This window comes from Cynocephalus volans, chromosome 6, assembly GCF_027409185.1.
Source record: "Cynocephalus volans isolate mCynVol1 chromosome 6, mCynVol1.pri, whole genome shotgun sequence".
In the NCBI taxonomy this organism is placed as follows: Eukaryota; Metazoa; Chordata; class Mammalia; order Dermoptera; family Cynocephalidae; genus Cynocephalus; species Cynocephalus volans.
In genome coordinates this window covers 75,150,290-75,169,749 of record NC_084465.1, presented here as the reverse complement: position 1 = coordinate 75,169,749, position 19,460 = coordinate 75,150,290, and the positions used below count along the sequence as shown (strand labels likewise).

General features: G+C 34.6%; 1 protein-coding gene across 1 annotated transcript in view; it reads left to right on the top strand.

The window, feature by feature from the left end:
- The window catches only part of THSD7A (thrombospondin type 1 domain containing 7A), a 411,752-nt gene that overhangs the window by 350,744 nt on the left and 41,548 nt on the right, over nt 1–19,460 (top strand). The window contains exons 12-13 of the mRNA XM_063100778.1: nt 3,392–3,586; nt 5,072–5,335. Of these exons, the coding sequence (XP_062956848.1) occupies nt 3,392–3,586; nt 5,072–5,335 (459 nt within the window). The remainder of the gene's footprint in view (nt 1–3,391; nt 3,587–5,071; nt 5,336–19,460) is intronic.

The window sequence follows — 19,460 nt, the reverse complement described above, 5'->3', positions numbered from 1 at the left end:
ATTTTTCTCACCCTGATAGCAGGAAGTTCATTTTAGATTGCATTTCTGTGTTTGAATTGTGTTTCCTCTAAATCAGAATACAAACAAGTTGAGTTGTACGATAAATTTTCAATATATTTTACAAATGGTGCTACTTGTTTGGATAAGATTGTATGAGTAATTGATTCTGAACATAAACTGTCTAAAATCACAGATAAGCAAGTGGAGTACTGAGTGGGTTTCTGAGAACAGATATGAGAATTTTACACATTCTTTTCTTTTCAACCAGCTGAAATACTTATGATTTTATGTTATGCAGGTATATGGGGAAAAGAGCTTCTGATTTATATAAATAGTATAGGTCTGCACAAAATAAGTTAATTTGTGTCTGGAATTATGTCAGTAATGGTATTATTTTATTTTGTTTTTCTTTTCTGGTGTTACTTAATGTGATGATAGTTGGAGCAATTCTAAAATAAAATTTGTGAGAGAAACCCTTAATGGAGAATCTAAGACAATTTCATTTAATTTCTCAAAAGACATATTTGAGTCTCCATTTTAGAGAGCTAAATTGGATGAGTAGGTAAAAGTAGTTTCATTTCAAAGAACCCAGATTTAGTTTTATAATTTCTAATTTTCTTTTAGTAATAAACAGTGCAATCCTCTTTACAGCTTAGGATTCTAATATGGCCAAATCTCTTATTTTCCAAGTTAATCATTCTTGAGTTTTCTATTTATCCTAATGAGTAAAAAGTCTATCTTTTTTTTTTTTTTTTTTTGCTTTTTTGTGACCGGTAAGGGGATCGCAACCCTTGGCTTGGTATCGCCCGCACCATGCTCAGCCAGTGAGGCACTGGCCATCCCTATATAGGATCTGAACCCGTGGCGGGAGCACCGCTGCGCTCCCAGCGCCGCACTCTCCTGATTGAGCCACGGGGTTGGCCCAAAAGTCTATCTTCTTTATTAGTTCTTCCTTTTGAGCATCCTTGGTCAACTTTGCCCATGAACCATTGGAGCTTACTAAGTTTGAAGTGTTTAAGGAGTCAATCCAGCTTCTAAATGACAAGAGTGGAGAGAATTGCAAAATCACATTAGTTCGTTAATATCTGGCATCATGGGGATTCTTCCTAAGTCATGCTACAGATGCCATTCTTCCAAACTATGTGGATGTTCTTTCTTATCTACTCTCTGTACAAGTCCCCATTATGCCCTCCCCTTGAACTCCAAATATAGAGCTCTCTTAGATCATGCCCACATGCTCAGCCATTGTTTACTGCTTTGCACGGTGCCAGGGTGACTGGGTACCAAAGGACTTTTAGTCTTAGCTTCAAGTCTCAGCCAAACTCTCCTTGTGCCTTGAATACTCAAGCTAGTGACTCTCAAATTTTAATATGCGTAAGGATACTTGAGCGGCTTTAAAAAAAAAAGCATGTTTCTTGACCCCATAACAGAGATCTTGTTCTGGAACTCTGGATGGGTTCAGCAATCTTCAAGTTCAATAGCATTCCGTTGTTTCTGATGCTGGTGAAAAATACATTACCCGTTAGAGCAGTGATTCTCATACAGCTTGCACATTGAATCATCAGAGAGCTTTAAAAAGATACTAATACCCAGGATGGTTTCCTCAACCAGTGAAATCAGATCATGTGAGTTTAGCAAGGACATAGGTATTTTCCAAAAGCTATCCAGGTGATTACAATTTGCAGCAAGACGTGAGAACCATTACCTTAGACTGTTAAGATAAACACAGAGCACCAGACAATTCCTCCCGCCAGTGGGTGAGATTCTCTTTGGTGCACTCAATGTTTTCTCCTGTCATATAACCCTCATAAATAAGGCCACCACTGCCTACCCTTCCAGATTTTCGTATTTTTAAAATTTAGAGCCCCCTGTTCTTTTTGTACAAATTGGCCCTTTCAAAATTGTTCATACTAAATGAAGGAACACCTATAGCTAAAAAACAAGTGGAGTCCCACCTTCATTTGTACAATGACAAGGGCCTTTTATGTAACTCTTCATGAAGCTGTTGTGTTCAACTTCACAGAGAAAGTCTTCCCTTGCTAAAATTGTTAGTTATGTCCTTTTGCACACCCCACTCACAGCCCTACACTACTAGGCATTAGGTTTTAGCACATAGATCCAGTGATTTAGTGTTGTCTAACCTGGGGCCCTCTGTGCCCTAATTGTAACTTAAGGTCAAAAATATCAGGCTCCTTCACCTTAATTTCATGATGGTGGAATGCCAAGCTGGGCTGAGGTGAGCAGCAGTTTCAGTCTAGACCATAAACCTGAGGAAGCCATGTGAATCAGTCTGGATGAGGCCATTTAAGGCAACTCGATGAAGACAACTTTAGAACCAGGGTTTAATTATTTTATCTGCTTCCTCAATTAACAAATTATTTTTAAAACCATTGGAATTGGGGGTGACTGGCATGGGGAGAAAGGGGACTTTAAAGATCACTTGCTCTTTTTCTTTGAGACATGTTACCTTAAAGCAATTTTATATCTGTATTCCAATAGTAATAAAATTATCCTTTGTTTTAAATAATTCAGTAAAACAATATCTTGAGGAAAAATGATACTTACAGATTTTAAATTATTTGATTCTTTTTTGAGTCCACATGTCATTTTGGAAATGCCAATTAATATAGTTAAAAGTTTCCAATTTTATTTTTAAATTCAAAGTTGATATATGTGCATGTGAAGAACTTGTAGACAGAGGGAGTGGAGGGCTTTGGCACTGCCCTCTCCATGAACCGCTCCAAAGCCATCCCAATAAACATCCAATGCAGTAAAAAAAAAAGTGCTTTCTATGCCAATGAAGTTTCAAGACAAGTCCCAAAAGCACCACTTCTCTGCCCCAACCTACTAACCAACTTCCTTCCACTATGACCCTTCTATATAGAAATTCTAGTATGTCCAATGTTAAATAAACAATATTATAAAATATTATAAATATTGTAAAACAATATTAGAGGTACCTGGTGTCTCCCAGAACCTCTATAAATGTCCTGTTTTCAAAGTAAACTATTATCAGAAGCCATCCATGTATGATTTATTTGTCTCCTAAAACATTTGTTTCTAAATATATTGCACATGTGACATGAATTGAAATCCTTAAAAGCATCTAATAAAAACTGCTAAATGCTAGTGTGTGTGTGTGTGTGTGTGTGTGTGTGTGTGTGCGCGTGCACTATTTTGTACCACAAAAGCCACTGAGGGTTATGTTATTTTAAAAACGGCAAGATCAATGTCTACTGTGATTATTAGAAGCACTACTAGATTTTTACTGTAAATAAGGAATTAAATGAGGATTCCTCTGACTGCCTAAGCAAATGTTAGGTTGATTTCTAAACTACAGAGTAATTTGACCTTTCAATCTGTTATAAGCAGTTTTATGCTTTTCTTTTAGCCATTACCTGTCGAAAGCAAGATGGAGGGCAGGTTGGCGTCCTTGAGTGCCTCCAGTATGCAGGCCCTGTGCCAGCCCTCACCCAAGCTTGCCAGATCCCTTGCCAAGATGACTGTCAATTCACCAGCTGGTCCAAGTTTTCTTCATGCAATGGAGATTGTGGTGCAGTTAGGACCAGAAAGCGCACCATTGTTGGTAAGAATAATTGGGACATGAAAGCCAATGCCTGTCGAGGTAGAAAACCCAATAAAAGTCAGGCCAAGAGAGTTCTGACAATGTATTTGAAAAATTCAGGGTTATGCCTTGTTGTTGCAGTACCCGTACCTAATATGTCAATGCATTTGGATGTGTATTTCAATGTAAGTTGGCAGTGATAAAAGCATTACGTACTTTCGGTAGAAAGAAAAAACATCCTTGAGAATTGAATTCTGACTCACTATACAATATGTGTCAGATTATTTTTTGACTTAAACATGTACTTTTAGCAGATTGCCTACAGGCTGTGAAATGCTTGGAGCAAAGTTTTTTGGGGACAAGAGGAAAAATTGCCACTTCTTTACTTAACCCATTCATTCTCACTGTCATAGCCTCAGATTATCCTTCATTTCCTAGAAGGAGGAATATAACATTAACTCTGTATCTGTTTTAAAAGTCAGGCAGTGACAAAAAACAGAGACATAATGAGCAAAAGCAGGAGCCATCATTTTGAACTAAATCCTGGTGCATTCAAAATATTGTCAGTGACAAAAGAAACCTAAAAATATTGGTGCTAGTAGACTATGCAGAATTTAAGTAATAAAATGAACCAGCTGCATAATGAAGCCTCTATAGGGCAGCTTATGAGAGTTAGAGGTAAATATATGTAATTAATTATATGTAATATAATTAAAACATATATATTAATATACCATATGTGATACATCTCATAATAAATATGATATAATGCAAATAGTATGTGATACAATTAAGATAATTAAATGTATATTTTTAATTACATTTATAACTGTTATACTAAAGAGGGTTCTTTTTAATTTTAAAAGGTAATTAATTTAGATTTATATTCAAACTTTCTCAAATATTTTTATTGTTATATTAAATATCTTCATTTTGAATATTATTGATATTTCCTTTATTAATAACCAAGTATATCAAAATGATTGCTCTTCACAAACACTGGAAGATGCAAAATCATAATAAGAAAAGTAAATCCAAAAATCTTATCTTCCGAATTATAATCCTATATAATTATACTATCTATTTGGAATTAGAAGAAGAGATATACGGTCCAATACAGTGACTGTCTCTCTTCATCTCATATTTTTGCATATGTTAAAGGAGAGGTTTATGCATTTACCTCAGATTCCCCAGTCAGTGAAAACACTTGATCATTTTAGAGGATTTTAATCATCTTGAAAAGTATAAAATTCAACACAACAGTGAGTGCCTTGTGCAAAATAGGCTATTTCTAAATGAGAAAATAGGAAAAATTTCACCATGCAAATCACCCTTTACCAACATATGGAAAACACTGTGGGGTAAGAAAATACCACTTATTTATAGGCTTCTGTTGAACATGGTTAAAAATGGAGAAAGGAAGCTTAGGAAAGTAGAAAATTTAGGGTGCTTGAAATTAATGATGGTACTTTACAACTTAAATTGTCTGGTGTTTCTCTTCCACAGGAAAAAGTAAAAAGAAGGAAAAATGTAAAAATTCCCATCTGTACCCCCTGATTGAGACTCAGTATTGTCCTTGTGACAAATACAATGCACAGCCTGTGGGTAACTGGTCAGACTGTATTTTACCAGAGGGGAAAGTGGAAGTGTTACTGGGAATGAAAATACAAGCAGACATCAAGGAATGTGGACAAGGATACCGTTACCAAGCAATGGCATGCTACGATCAAAATGGCAGGCTGGTGGAAACATCCAGATGTAACAGCCATGGTAATTCAATTTTTCTTCAGTGTTATATATTTGCTATTTGGGGGAGTGGAGGTAAAATGCACATGTCATTAGAGGAGGGGGAAATGAAGGTTTACAGAAGTGTGTTCTAAATTGAACACTATGAAGCACTACACTATATATCATTTGTATATAACAGGCCATTCGATGGCATTGTCTCATTGTTCAGAAGTTGACAACTAAATCCCAAAGAGGGTGACAAGAAGCTTTATCTGGCCTTTATCCTAAAAAGGATAGGCAAAAATGATTCCAGGAACCTCTCTTGGGCCTATCAAGAGCCTGTTCATTTGACAGACCCAACAATCCCCAACAAATCTGTATACAGAAAGGGAGCGAGGAGGAGATAAGATTTTAATTCAATTTGAGATTAAAGTTTTAAACCAAACGGACTTTTAACAACCAAACTCGTAAGCTTTGCAATGTGCCCAAAATGTCATTAAGTGGCAGAGAAGAAAGATGAAAAATAGTCATTGGTGAAAACTCAAACATCTGTTTATTCTCCATTGAGTTTAGATTGCACCCCCACCCAAAAAAACCCAAACCAACCAACAAACAAAACAGAAAAATGTACATACTTCTAGGAAACTATTTCCACTTTTTTTTTCTAAACCAAAAAAAGAAAGCTAAAATGCAATGATAATAATTGAGTTGCCAAAAGTTTGTGAAGTGGCCATCTTTGACCAGAGTGTACACTGAACTCTTTAGTTTTTAATCTTAATATAGACAGCATTAAGCAACATTTCTTCATTGTTCTTTTACCTTAATACATCTGTCTTTTCATATGGATTAGATCAGTTTACAGTGGGTCAGCCAGAATCATAGATATCATAGATGTCACCTATTTGCAAACACTAGCTGATGATCCCCTGCCTTCTTGATAGAGGTGACCAAGGATGGGTGTGTTAAATTGCTAGGAGCAAGGTACACAGCAGTTACCCTCCAACCTTGCTGAAATAACTTCAGTTGGAACAATGCTGCTCCAGTTTTATTATATGGTTCAGAAAACAATGCAAACTAATAGAACCATCTCACATGTATAAACCATCAAGGTATCATGGTGACATATTTACTGGAATCTCTAAAACCTCTCTCTAAAAAGAAAATTTGTAAAAACCTTGTCTTTTCCTTTTTTTACCTTATCTCGTAGTTTCTATTTTGTCAAATTCTAGTGATGTAAACCCCAGAGACTCGACGAGCTCTAGCTATAAGTATTTTTCAAGTTAACCTATGTGCACTGCTAAGTTGAAAATTATTCCATGCACTTGGAGTAATAACTATAAAAGAAAAGGGAGCTTAGTGTTTGTAATAGGTATACTCTGAGAATATCTCTAAGAGAAACTGAGTATTTTATTCTCTACATCAAATAACAGGTATTATAAATTAGGTACCAAGATAAAAGAAAAATGTAAATGTCTTTCTTATTTTGAGGTGACAATCTAGAAGATCCTTAATTAGTCATTAAAATGTAAAATTGAAGATAACTTTTAAAATATGTTTCTCATGGAATACAGCATGTGTTTGCTCACGTTTTAACTTATTATGCATAGTGATTCATGAAAATAATCATTTGTTTTTAACATTACCTATGAGCTTCCAGATGACTTTCATATATTCTCACTTTTACTCTGATCTGTTAATTAGATGCAAGAGAGCTTCAGTAAGCCACTTAACAGTCAATCTTATCTTTAAGAAAAAAAAAACTATTAAAATATTCTGTGACTCTCACAAAGATGTTTGATCACTTAAAGAAAGAAAAAGTACAAAAATAATTGAAATTAGCCAAAGGCAGTAGACTTCTTACCTTAGAATTGTCAATCCAAAGCCTGAAGAATTTACTCTAGAAAAAGACACATATAGAATGTACTCTAGAAAAAGACACATATAGAAAAAAGATGGGTCCGTGATGGCATTAATCTTCATGGGGATTGTGAAAAAAAAATTTTAAAGATTCTTAATTAAGAGAACTGTTCAAGTTTAGTTCTTCTATATGTCCTACATAATTCCTATCTCATTAAATCTGATCTATGATGAGATGATCAATAGTATATTTTAATGTTTATGAACATATTTACTTAAAGTGTGAGGATATTGAATCTCTATTGCCTGGTTTCTTTGGAAATTACTACTTTCCTTAAATATATTCTGTCAATTCTTATGGTGTTTGTAAAACTTTGCCATGCTATCCTAGGCATGCTCTAACTTTCAATCTCTATACCAACTGCCTTTTTCTAGCCAAATCAGCTATCTAGATGGATGGTGGTCATGGGGTTGTAAGTGGCTTTGAGAAAAAATATATTCCTGCTTTCAACTGAAACATAAATTTGATCCCCACGTGTGTGTATTGCAATGACACTAACCCTCTGTTCAGGAGTGGCCTTAGGGCATTTCTGTTTAATCATTGTTATCCACCTGTGAATCCTGTTACTAGTTATTATACTGATAAAGCAATTTGACTTTCACTAGGTTCATTAATATTATTTTAGACTATTTCCCATGTGGTCACCTTTTTTTTTTTAATATCTTAAACTAGGTGCACAATTCTATTATGTATGGGCTTCCTTGTAATAATAGACTATGCAGAAAAACTATATAGCAATATTTCTAAAATCAGATCTTAAAGTGTACCTTGGGAACACATAAGTATTTATCCATTCTGATAAATGGTATAAATATATTTACTACACAAATGTTAGCATATAAATACATTTTTGGGCACTTCTGTTCTGAAAACGTAATACAAATTATGTATATTTACATTTAGTATGATATCTTGGATAGTGTCATTACAATAGATTTTAAATCACTCAAAAACCAAATCACAGATTTTCTACTCACCACTAAAGTCCTCTAAGATCTTGATTGATTGGTTCACTAGTTTATTGAGTAACTAGCCACACAATACTAGGTATTTCTTAAGTTAATCACCTCTAAAATATCACAGAAGAAGAGGTAGAATTTCTTGAACTTTTAAAAAATTATATCATTTAACCTTGATATTTTAAAGAATCTTAGATGTAACCTACCTTATGCAAGGTACATGTATACAAGATTTCCATTTAAACATAAATGATAAAATTTTATCAGGCTGCCCATCCACCAGACCCAGCTCTCCCAAATCCCCTTATCCAGTTCTACTTTTTGTATTTTTAAAGCATGTATTATCCTATAACATACCATATAATTTACCTGTTTATTGTGTTTACTATTTATGTTTTATCTCCCAGGCAGGAATGTAGAATGATGAGGCTATCTTAGGCTGTTTTATTCACTGATGATCATACCTAGAAGAGTAGGTGCTCAGTAAATACTTGTGCGTATTGGCCAGCCCCCCCCCCAAAAAAAAAGATTTTAAAATAGATAAATAAATTTTTGCAGAATGAATGAGTGAAAAGCAGCAAAGTGTTTTGTTTTTTCGTAAAATGGGTTGCAGTTGACCCACAGTCAGGGTAAGGTACTTACTTTTTTTCAAACAGTGTCCTTCCCTCTGAATCACATTTCTGGAAAATAATCAAACAGATCATTGAGAATAACTAAGATCTTTAGGACAAATAAGAGGTACACATGCCATAAACTTTCTATATGATACTGATCAAATATTTGTATTTCTGTCCCCCTAGTAAATTGGAGGAAAATAATAGTTACATACACATTCCACTGAATTAGATCAGTAATGTCAATACTGGAAAGTCTCTTTTGTTACCCTTTAAAGTTTTCTGCTCAGATTTTCCTGATTTGTACAACAGTGGATTTGGAAAACAGCTTAACCTCTTGGTTCATATTAGTAATTTTGACAAGTTGGATTTTCCCAAAGTGTGTTAACTTTAATTAGGAGTTTGGAATATTTACTTAACTCTCTTTGTTTCCACTCACCTTTCCTTGAGAAAATAAGAAGTAGCATTTCTATTTGATTTATCTGAAAGGGATACTTTGAAGGTGAATTGGATAACGTGTAAAAATGCCAGATGCTCCAGTCTTGAGCTCTGTGAGCTATATAATTCCTACTAGACACTTTTCTTCAATGTTTACCCTCAGGAAATTTGTAATTGCTATTACACATAGGCAGTTTAAGCCATAATGCACATTAGTATTCTAAAAGTGGGCTCAATCATATTTGTGATGTTTTATCATCTGTTAATATCAATTAAGCAGAAAGTCTTATCTGATCATTTTCTTTTCTGAGCCTACATTGTTTAATATGTGTAGCTTTTCTATTGCTTATAAGTAAAATATTGCTGTTGACACCTATCAAATAAATACTTGTCAACAAGAGAAACTATGAGGAAACTCAAGAATCTGCAATTAGGTTAAATTATTTGTTATCAAATGTTTTCCTAAAGAGCCAGATAACAAATACAGTATTTTAGGCTTTGCAGGCCAAAACGTCTCTGTCACAACTACTCAGCTCTGTGGTTACAACATCAAAGCAGCCCTAGACAATAGATAGGCAAATGGACATGGCTGTGTACCAGTAAAACTTTATTAACAGAAACAGGCTACTAGCCTGGGTCATTATTGGCATCAGTGATCTAAACCCTTGCTACTCAAAATGTGGTCTACAGACCAGCACTATGAACTTTACCAAGAAACCACTGGAAATGCAGAAACTCAGCCCCTATTGTAGACCTACTGAGTCAGAATCTGCATTTTTGACAAGGTCCCCAAGGGGTTCTACTGCATATTTAAAATTTGAGGATTACTGCACTGGATCATGCAGACACTCACAGGGACTGAGGTATGGGAGGAATCATGAGCTTGTACCTGAGAGAGGGAGAGGCCTGTGGAGATTCCCTCCTCCAGAACCTCAGGAGGATGCTGCCTTGGGCAAAACAATGAACACTTACTTATGATAGTTCACTTGATTACCAGTTGTGGGGCAGAGAGCATCTAGAAACTTTTGATATTATAAGGATGGGTCTTCATAAGGTGGAAGTCTGTTTAGATGCAATTTTGAAAACAGAATGAGTCTGCAGGACTTCTGTGGAAAGGATATCGGCAATTTAACAATTACCCTGAGGAAAGTGCTGAGCTTCTCTACAGGGGACGTGGCTTTAGGAAAATTTTAGGGATTATTTCCTTCTCTTGTAATGAAGGGTAGCATAAATATAAAACATTCTAATATACTTATGTTTTTTCCTTATCGGGTTTTATTACCTCATGTATCGCATTGAGCACTTCATGGAAAATTGGCAGTGAACACTATGGGAAAATCAAAGCCCAATGCAGATTTGTCCTTTTGAAAATAGTCATAATTTTGCTGAAGAAATTTCCCATTAATTGAATTTTTAACCAGAAAAGTCGTTTCACATTTTACAGTCCAATATATTTTCTAGCATTTTATTACAGCACTTTTCAGGTTTAAAGAAAAAAAAATTTTTTTAAACATAGAGGTAACATAAATCAATGTATCTGTCAAAATATCACAATGTATCTGTCAAAGTATTGAGCAAGAAAAAGTCTTTCAGTTCAGGTAGAGAAATGAGAGAGCTCTAGTTTTATTTGCTGCTCCGATTAGCTTACAGAATACAAATTATTTTAACATGCTGGGTGCATTTTACTTTGTGCACTCAGTAATCATGATCCAATACCTCAAATTTCAGGACTTGGTACTGCCATGTGGACATTTTGCTGGCATTCACAAAGCTATAATACTTTTTTGTAGGTCACATTATACCCTTTTAATTATTTCCGTTTGTTTTCTAACTGTAATCACAATTCAATTGTTCAGTATAGTTTCTCTAACGCATTATTAGTATAAGATTAATTTCCCTTTAACATTAATTTTAAATGATAGTGATTTGTATTGACTCTTCCATGCTTCCTCTCTTTGCCTGCTATGCTTGTGAATGGTATTACAGAGAACCTTCTGGACTCTAATGAATGACTTTAGCAATTGTTTTTGCAAGCATCTGTGGCATTAAAATCTGATATTTTGCAAAAATCCTTGCTAGCACCTAAAATTACTTTTATGGGATTGGCTTCATAGATAGTTTGCACTACAGCACTAATTATTAAAATAAAAAGAAGGATCTATAAATTTTACTAATAAAGCAAAAGCCTTTTAATAAAATATTTTAATATTATAAATTTAGCTTACCCTTGTGTGGCAACGTTAAACATTATTGCCTAACAGCCTAACCAGTCTACATCCTAATTTTACCAGCTTCTCATAGTTCTCATACAGATGATTTCAAAGTAGGTATCATATTTCAGTGACCATCACTAGCCACTGCAAGGAACTGTCAGTACCGGATGCTGCCTTATCAGTCAGGGACTCTAGTACACCAGCTGCAGGTGTAGGATTGTTTTCTGTTAGAATTTATGGGAAAAGAAAAGAATTGTTATCAAAATTTAGAAAAAAAATTAATATAATACACAATTTACAAGTAGATTTCAGGTGAAGAGTTTATTCTTTTAGGTCTTTGTGTGGAACTCAAAATACATCTGAATAAAACTAATTATGAATATGGGCAGAGTAGATTCTGAGAATAACACACATGACCACTCAACCATAATGTAACTGAAATGTACTACTTCTTGTAATGGGATTCTATCAAATATTATATAGGTTTAATATTAGAAGTTAACAGGAAGCAAATTGAATGAGAAATTTTTCCTCATCATAGTGGATACTCGTATTTGAGGAGGAATATGTTTAGTTAAACCAGGCAGAAAAGGCAATAAATAGAGTCTTGTAAACAGGCGGAAATGATGTCCTAATTTTTCCAAAAAGCTTTTTCAACTGGTAAAATTTATTTAACATCTAATTAATTTCCGAATTTCTCATTCAATAGCGTAAGTACAACTAGTATTGCTATTGCAGTTACCATTTGCAACTGGGGTCTTTTTTACTTTCAAATGTAAAAGAGAAGCAGGAGGTGAGGGACAGACCTTTCCTGAGGTAACTGGCTACAAGTTTAAAGAGCCAGAGAAAGAAGGAAAGGACTGGGTACAAAACCAGAAGCAACTGCCAGGATTGAATTTCAATAAGGTGTGAATCCCAAGCACTATTCTCGCACAGGCTGCCTGAGGGAGCTCAACAGAGGTGAGAGGGGGAGAGTGGTTGGAAAATTTCCTGCAGCGACCATTCGTGTCAGGTGCGAGGGAAAAGCATCTGCCCTTGTCACTTAGTTCTGTGCGTGCTCGTGTCCCAGACACCTCAGCTCATCTACTGCTTAATAATGCAGTTTCCAGACTGGGCTCCATGGAGCCCCTCAGGCCAGACTGTCAAACCCAGCCTTCCCTGTGCCTTTATTTGGCTTCCCCTTCAGTTTTTTAGAAAGTGTTCCACTGCTTAAAATAAATTTAACTGCCAAGAACAAATCCATTATTTGCAACAATAAACAGCAAAAAAATTTGAATTTTGCCTTTATCAATAATTTCTGCCATTCTATTTTACTCCTCATCCTTTCTGTTGGTCTCTGACCCCTCATTCCCTCTAATGTCATGGGAAAGGATAACACTAATTTCAAAAGAATAATTATAAAGTGGTAATCTTGCTGATATTTGTGGTAGTTTTATTGAATATAGAGTATAGAGTTGTTCATTTCTTGTTTTACAAGGCTTCACAATTCATGAAGATATAAGATGGCCTGTGTGGATCCAGATACAGATTCCTATTATATCAGTAAACCCTTCAAATCCAAGAGTTTTGAAGATCTATATTGCATTAGTTCAGTTTAGTTTCATTTCTAAAATGTAAGTCTTTTTCTACTTCAAAGTATCATCAGAATGGTCAAGTAGTGAACAAGGCTTAAGCATAAAGAATATGTTTTGTATAAATGCACGAAGAAGACATTTTGTATTAGACATAAGCTATATCTACAGGCTCAAAAAGTAAGCCTGAGAGCACACCAACAAGTTTGTGTGCATTTTAAATGCAATTCTTTAAAGTCTTTACTTGTACTTGCTTCCAGTGTTTATCCCATTTCTGCATAGTCGCACTGAAACCTCATTTAGCCCTTACAGTAAATTTTAGTTAATCTTCGTATAAAACAAAATTGACTCCCCTTTGGACTTTTGAGTAGACATTAAAAATGTATATATATATATATATATATATATATACAGGAAGTTTACCCACGTAACACTTTCCCCTCTTTTTGTTGAAATTAATTTCTTGGTAGCTTACCCATAAATTTGACCCTTAAACTTTAATAAGTTTGACCCTTAAGCCTGTAAAATAATGTGAGAAGAAGAAACTTTCTTAAGGTTTTGGGAAATTTTTAATTTTTTGTTTGTTTGGTTGGTTGGTTTTGCACTCTTTTCCATATCTGGCAATGGACATAAAAAAGAACCTACTTCTAAAAAATCTTAAAATTCTGTGCAGTTCAAAATGTGAATCCAATTTTAAAGCATTCCAGTTATAACTTGTCTTGATGATCTATTTCTCACTGGTCCAGTGAGATGCTAAAGGAAAAAGGCACTAATTATGGGAATGCAGTATCTGAGTTATTCTCCTAGAGGCTCACAGTTCATGTTAGCAAAAAAAAAAAAGGAAAAGAAAGAAAAGAAAAGAAAGCTTAGGGTAAAGAAGCATGTTTAACCAAGTTTAATGCAGCAGTTTTCCTACTTACCACAGAGCGCTTTTTGTTAAAACTATATTTTACACTTATTAGAATCCAACAAACTAGTATTTAAAGATCTTCCTTTGGAAATACTTCTATGGCAGTATTAGATTCTCATTGATTAAAAGAACAGTGCCCAGCATTGGATCAAGTTAAAAATAAATCACTCTAATAAGCTTCAAAGTTAATGTACTCTTCTTCACAATCTGAACACTATCAAATATGTTTGTTTGTATTGCTGACACAGCCTTATTCCCAAAGTGAGTTTTCTAGACCCTGCCTCTGATTTTTAATACCATGTTAGTTAGAATTGTAAATGTTAAATTTGGGGAGAAAGTCAATTAATTTATGCCTTAATTTATGTAATATTCCCAAGGTTTATTTTGGTTGATAAGTAAACTATAGATATAGGTTATATAAATAAGTTTATTTCTCCTCTTTGTTTAACACAACATCTCTCTGAAAGTGCAATGCAATTCTCACACTAACTACCTGGAGTTAGGCCGAACTTCACAGATTAAGGGCTCAGTACTCCACAAGACTGCTCTCACTTCAGACAGCTGCAAGTTTGAGGGTTCCCAGGCTAAATTTAATTCTGACAAACTGGCTACAAATTTGTGGGTTCCTGCTACTGTCCCAGGCTCAATAATTCACTGGAATGACTCAGAATTCAGAAAAGGACTAAGCCTACTATTGCAATTTTATTATAGCAAAACAATAAAAATCAGAACCAGCCAAAAGAGACAGAAGTTGGTGAGGACTGGGGGAATCCAAAACATGAAGCTTTCATGTTCTTTCCTCATGGAGTCAGGAGACATCTCCCTCCCACACACTGATGTGTATTACCGGATAGAAAGCTCACCTGAGCTTTAGTGACCAGAGTTTTATTGGTGTTTCATTATATAGGCATGACTGATTGAATCATTGGCCATGTGGTTCAACTCAATCTCCCTCTCTCTGGAGGTCAGTCACATACCACGTGGCTCAAAAGTCCACCCCTCCAACGGCACGGTTTGTCTTTCTGGTAGCTAGTCCCCTCCTGAGATATTTCTTTAGTATAACCTCACATGTGGTCCGAGGGGCACACTATGAATAACAAAGATAGTCCTATCACTTGGGAAATTTCTCTGGGCTTAGAGGCTGCCTTGCAGGAACCAGGGACAAAGACCAGACAAATTCTTTATTATACAACAGAAAGCTTTAGAGTTTCCTATAAGAAATGGCCTTGATAATGAATTTGTACCTTGATATACCTAAGTGAATGTGCCTAGTCATTGGGTAAGCTCTGAATATTGAAATAACAATAACAAAACCTCATAGCCATTCATACTGATGCTGAATTTAAAAATCTCTTGAGTTCTCAGCAGATATGAAGAGATATCACATATGCCTTTATAGGTATATAAAATAAATATACATAGATAAAATTAAAATTAAAATAGCATTTCATTGTAATTATGTTAACTTAACTGGACATTTCACAATGGTAATTAATTGCCCGATGTTGATTCATAACTTTTCATTCATCAAATATGTGAGTTAGGGTAGAATATTGGAATATAGGAGTTTGGATATATGTAAGTACATAGTATGATTTACCCAGATAATCAAGTAACTAGTTTATAATATATAATGATAAAGAATATTCTATTTGGAAAGTTTTTACAAAATGAATTTTTTCAAGCACATGAGAACCACCATAGATAAAAATCTAGCTACATTTTCTCATTCCTAGTTTTAGTCACGTGCATATAATACACATTTAAGCAGGGAATACTTTTGAAGTCACTTTTGAGATTCATCCAGATGTTTTAGCTAGAGTGCCAATTACTCATTCACACAGGTGTAAATCAGAACCAACCAATATTTTCCATATGCTTTCAGAATAAATTTTTTAATTCATCAACAGCGCACCTTTCAACAGTACAATTTAGTATTTGTGAAGGTTGTTGAAAGCTACTTTATCTGCACATTCATAATTCAAATGAACGAGGTGATTGGATCTATCTCAAAGGCAATCTGTCCTCTGGTTGCCACAAAAGCCTGCTAGGGTTTTGTGTTCATTTCAACCTGAAAGCAGCAGTCAGAACAGATATAGGATACAAAAAATATGATCAAAATCCAGGAGTTTGAGTTTTCCAAGTGTCAAATTCAGTGTTGAACTGCTAAAAGTTCTACCATTCTAGCTGTGAAGTCATTTATTTTATTTCAGCATTCGTCAGAAACCATAAATTGCTACAAGGTGCTGGCAGTTTATTTAGCCTTAAAATGCTTCAAATGTTTATCTTTCCATCTCCCATGATTGTTTGGTGTTAATTGCCCTCAAAAATGATCTTAGCAAAGAAGGCAAGGGAATGCTTATCCAGCAGTTCACTAGCAGCATTAAGGATTTTAATAGTGCTAGATAAACATGACAGGCAATTATTGAATGTTGTTACACACTGGAAAATAAAAATGAGATGCTCAGCAATATACTCTTTTGCAGTTTTATCTTTATCTCAGTTCCTAATTCATTTCTTTTAACAGTTTAATAGGTTGAGTTTTATTTGAGAGATGTTTTCTGGAATATGCTATTGGAAAAATAGACATAAAAGTTTTATATCTCCTTCCTTGATAGTATAATGTGAATCAGTCTGAAGTTATACATCTTAAATTCCACTAATGCCATAGTATTTCAACAGATAAAATGGAAAGAAAGAATTTCCATTTATCTGTTACTCTGTGAAGCAGTGACATGAAAGATCATGTGATTCTATTTTTAATTACAATTACTGAATAATAAATGATTAAAGGTTTACCTTTGACAGAAATTTTGCAGTTTATCAAGGTGGAAAAATACAGTTCCTCTAGAAATATTTCAATAACTTATTATGGCATAAATAAACCATAGTATCGTTCACACAGTAGGATGCCATGCATCAATTAGAATAAACTACTAAAGGGAAACATAGGGAAAACACTCCAGGAAGGAGGACTTGGCAAAGACTTTATGAATAAGCCCCCAAAAGCACAACCAACAAATGAAAAATAAACAAATAGGATTATATCACACTAAAAACCTTTTGCACAGCAAAGGAAATAATCAACAGAGTGGAAAGACAGCCTACTGAATGGGAGAAAGAAAATATTTGCAAATTATACATCTGACAAGAGATTAATATCCAGAATATACAAAGAACTCAAACAAATATATGGTAAAGAAACAAATAATCCAATTAAAAAGTGGGCAAAGGAGATGAATAGGCATTTTTCAAAGTAAGACATACAAATGGCCAACAAGTACATGAAAAAAATGCTCAGCATTACTAGTCATCAGAGAAATTCAAATCAAAACCACAATCAGATATCATCTCACCCCAGTTAGACTGGCCATTATTAAAAAGACCGACAATAACAAATGTTGGCAAGGATGCAGGGAAAGGGGAACTCTTCAACACTGTTAGTGTGGCTGTAAATTAGCACAACCACTTGGAAAACAGTATGGAGGTTTCTCAAACAACTACAGGTAGAACTACCATATGACCCAGCAATCCCACTACTGGGTATATATCCAAAGGAATGGAAATCATCATATAGAAGGGATACCTGCACTTCCATGTTCATCGCAGCTCTATTTACAATAGCCAAAATATGGAACCAACCTAAGTGTCTGTCAGTGGATGACTGAATAAGGAAAATGTGGTATATATACACAATGGAATACTGCTTAGCCATATTAAAGAATGAAATTCTGCTATTTGCAGCAACATGGATGAGTCTGTAGAAAATTATGTTAAATGAAATAAGCCAGTCACAGTAAGAGAAATACCATGTTCTCACTCATAACTGGGTGCTAAGAAAGAAGGAAAGAAAAAAGAAAGAGAGAAAGAGAGAGAAAGAAACACAGAAAGAAAGAAGGAAAGAGAAAGGAAGGAAGGAAGGAAAGACAACAACAATACGTTGAATTTTCAGGAGAGAACAAACCTAAGGATACTAGAGATGGGGGATGGGAGGGAGGGGTTTGGGGAGTGATCAGTCAGGTAAAAGGCATAAACAAAAATCATGATTTGCATTGTTTCTTGTGAGATGACACCTGTCACCCTCAGCTACAGAAGGGGCTGCATAGACATCCCCTCACCGCCACCATTGCATTCATTGTCTCCTCATCTAAGATTTAACAACCTCCTCCTTTTAAGTAACTTATTTTGGACTTTCTTACTCATCTAACTTTGACTATGTTAGGCCCTACGAGCAGGCACCAGCCTTTTCAGGTAGATGCTATTTAATAGGTAATGTTTATCCACCATCAGGTAGATAAACATTTAATAAAGAAAAATAAAAACAAAACAAAACAAAACAAAAAAATCATGATTTGTAATAATGAATATGCTAATAATAAATAATAAAAATTTTAAAAAACAGGAACCCACAGTCTCTACCTATAGTAAAATATTTTATTCTTGAAAAAAAAAAGTCTTCAACAACATGCCACAATATGTATGAATCTCCCATCACAATGTAGAGTGAAAGAAGGCCAGCACAAATGGGCATACGGTATATGATTCTTTTACATAACATTTTTAAAAAGCAAAATATCCAACATTGTGAGAAGTCAGAATAGCAGTTGCCCTTGTAGGAAGGGGTAGTGTTTGGAAGAGAACACTTAGGGAGTGTTGGTTTTATGGGTGTGTTCAGTGAACTTTACACTTGTGAAAGCTGCACTTTTACATATGGATACTACAATAAAAATTTTAAAACAAGTGATGCATATTTTTGAGGAAAGTATAGAAGATAATACATAAAAAGACATGCCGTAAATCTGTTTCTGTTCTAGATTTTACTTGTTCTGCCTGTTTCTTAAAACAGTGTGCCCTAACTTCAGTCCTACACACCCAAATGAGGACAAGTAAAACTGGTGAAACCTTAGTAAACTCAATGGATTGTATTAATGTCAATATCTTGGTTGAAATTATACTCTAATTATCATTGGGGAAACTGGAAAATTGTAAAAAGAACCTCTATTATTTCTCGCAATTGCATGTGAGTCTGCAATTATCTTAATAAAAAAATTTTCAATTAAAAAAAGAGGGATTTTAATTTCCAAATATCAGACCTTATTCCAGATGAACTATATCAGAATGTCTGGGGGTGGTAGGAGGTGTAGAAGCCTATACTTTTAACATGTTCCTGAGGCAATTTACGATTAGGCAAGGCCAGGAAATACTATATAGTAAACTGGCTAGCATTTTAGCACTATTTTAATCCAAGACAGTTTGAGTTTACAGACTAAATTTGCCATTTTGGTTTAAAGGTGGTTTGATTTCCCCATAATTATAGAAATCAATAATTGTTGGTTCTTCTTTAAATCTACTTAGAGTAAAAAAAAATACTATGGATAAATTTAACAAAATAAGTTCACAACTTATACAGTGAAAACTACAAACCATCATTGAAAGAAATGGAAAATCTCATGTACCTGAATTATTACAATGGCAATACTCTCAAATTGATCAACAGATTCAATGCATTTCCTATCAAAATCCTAGCTGCCTTTTTATGCAGAA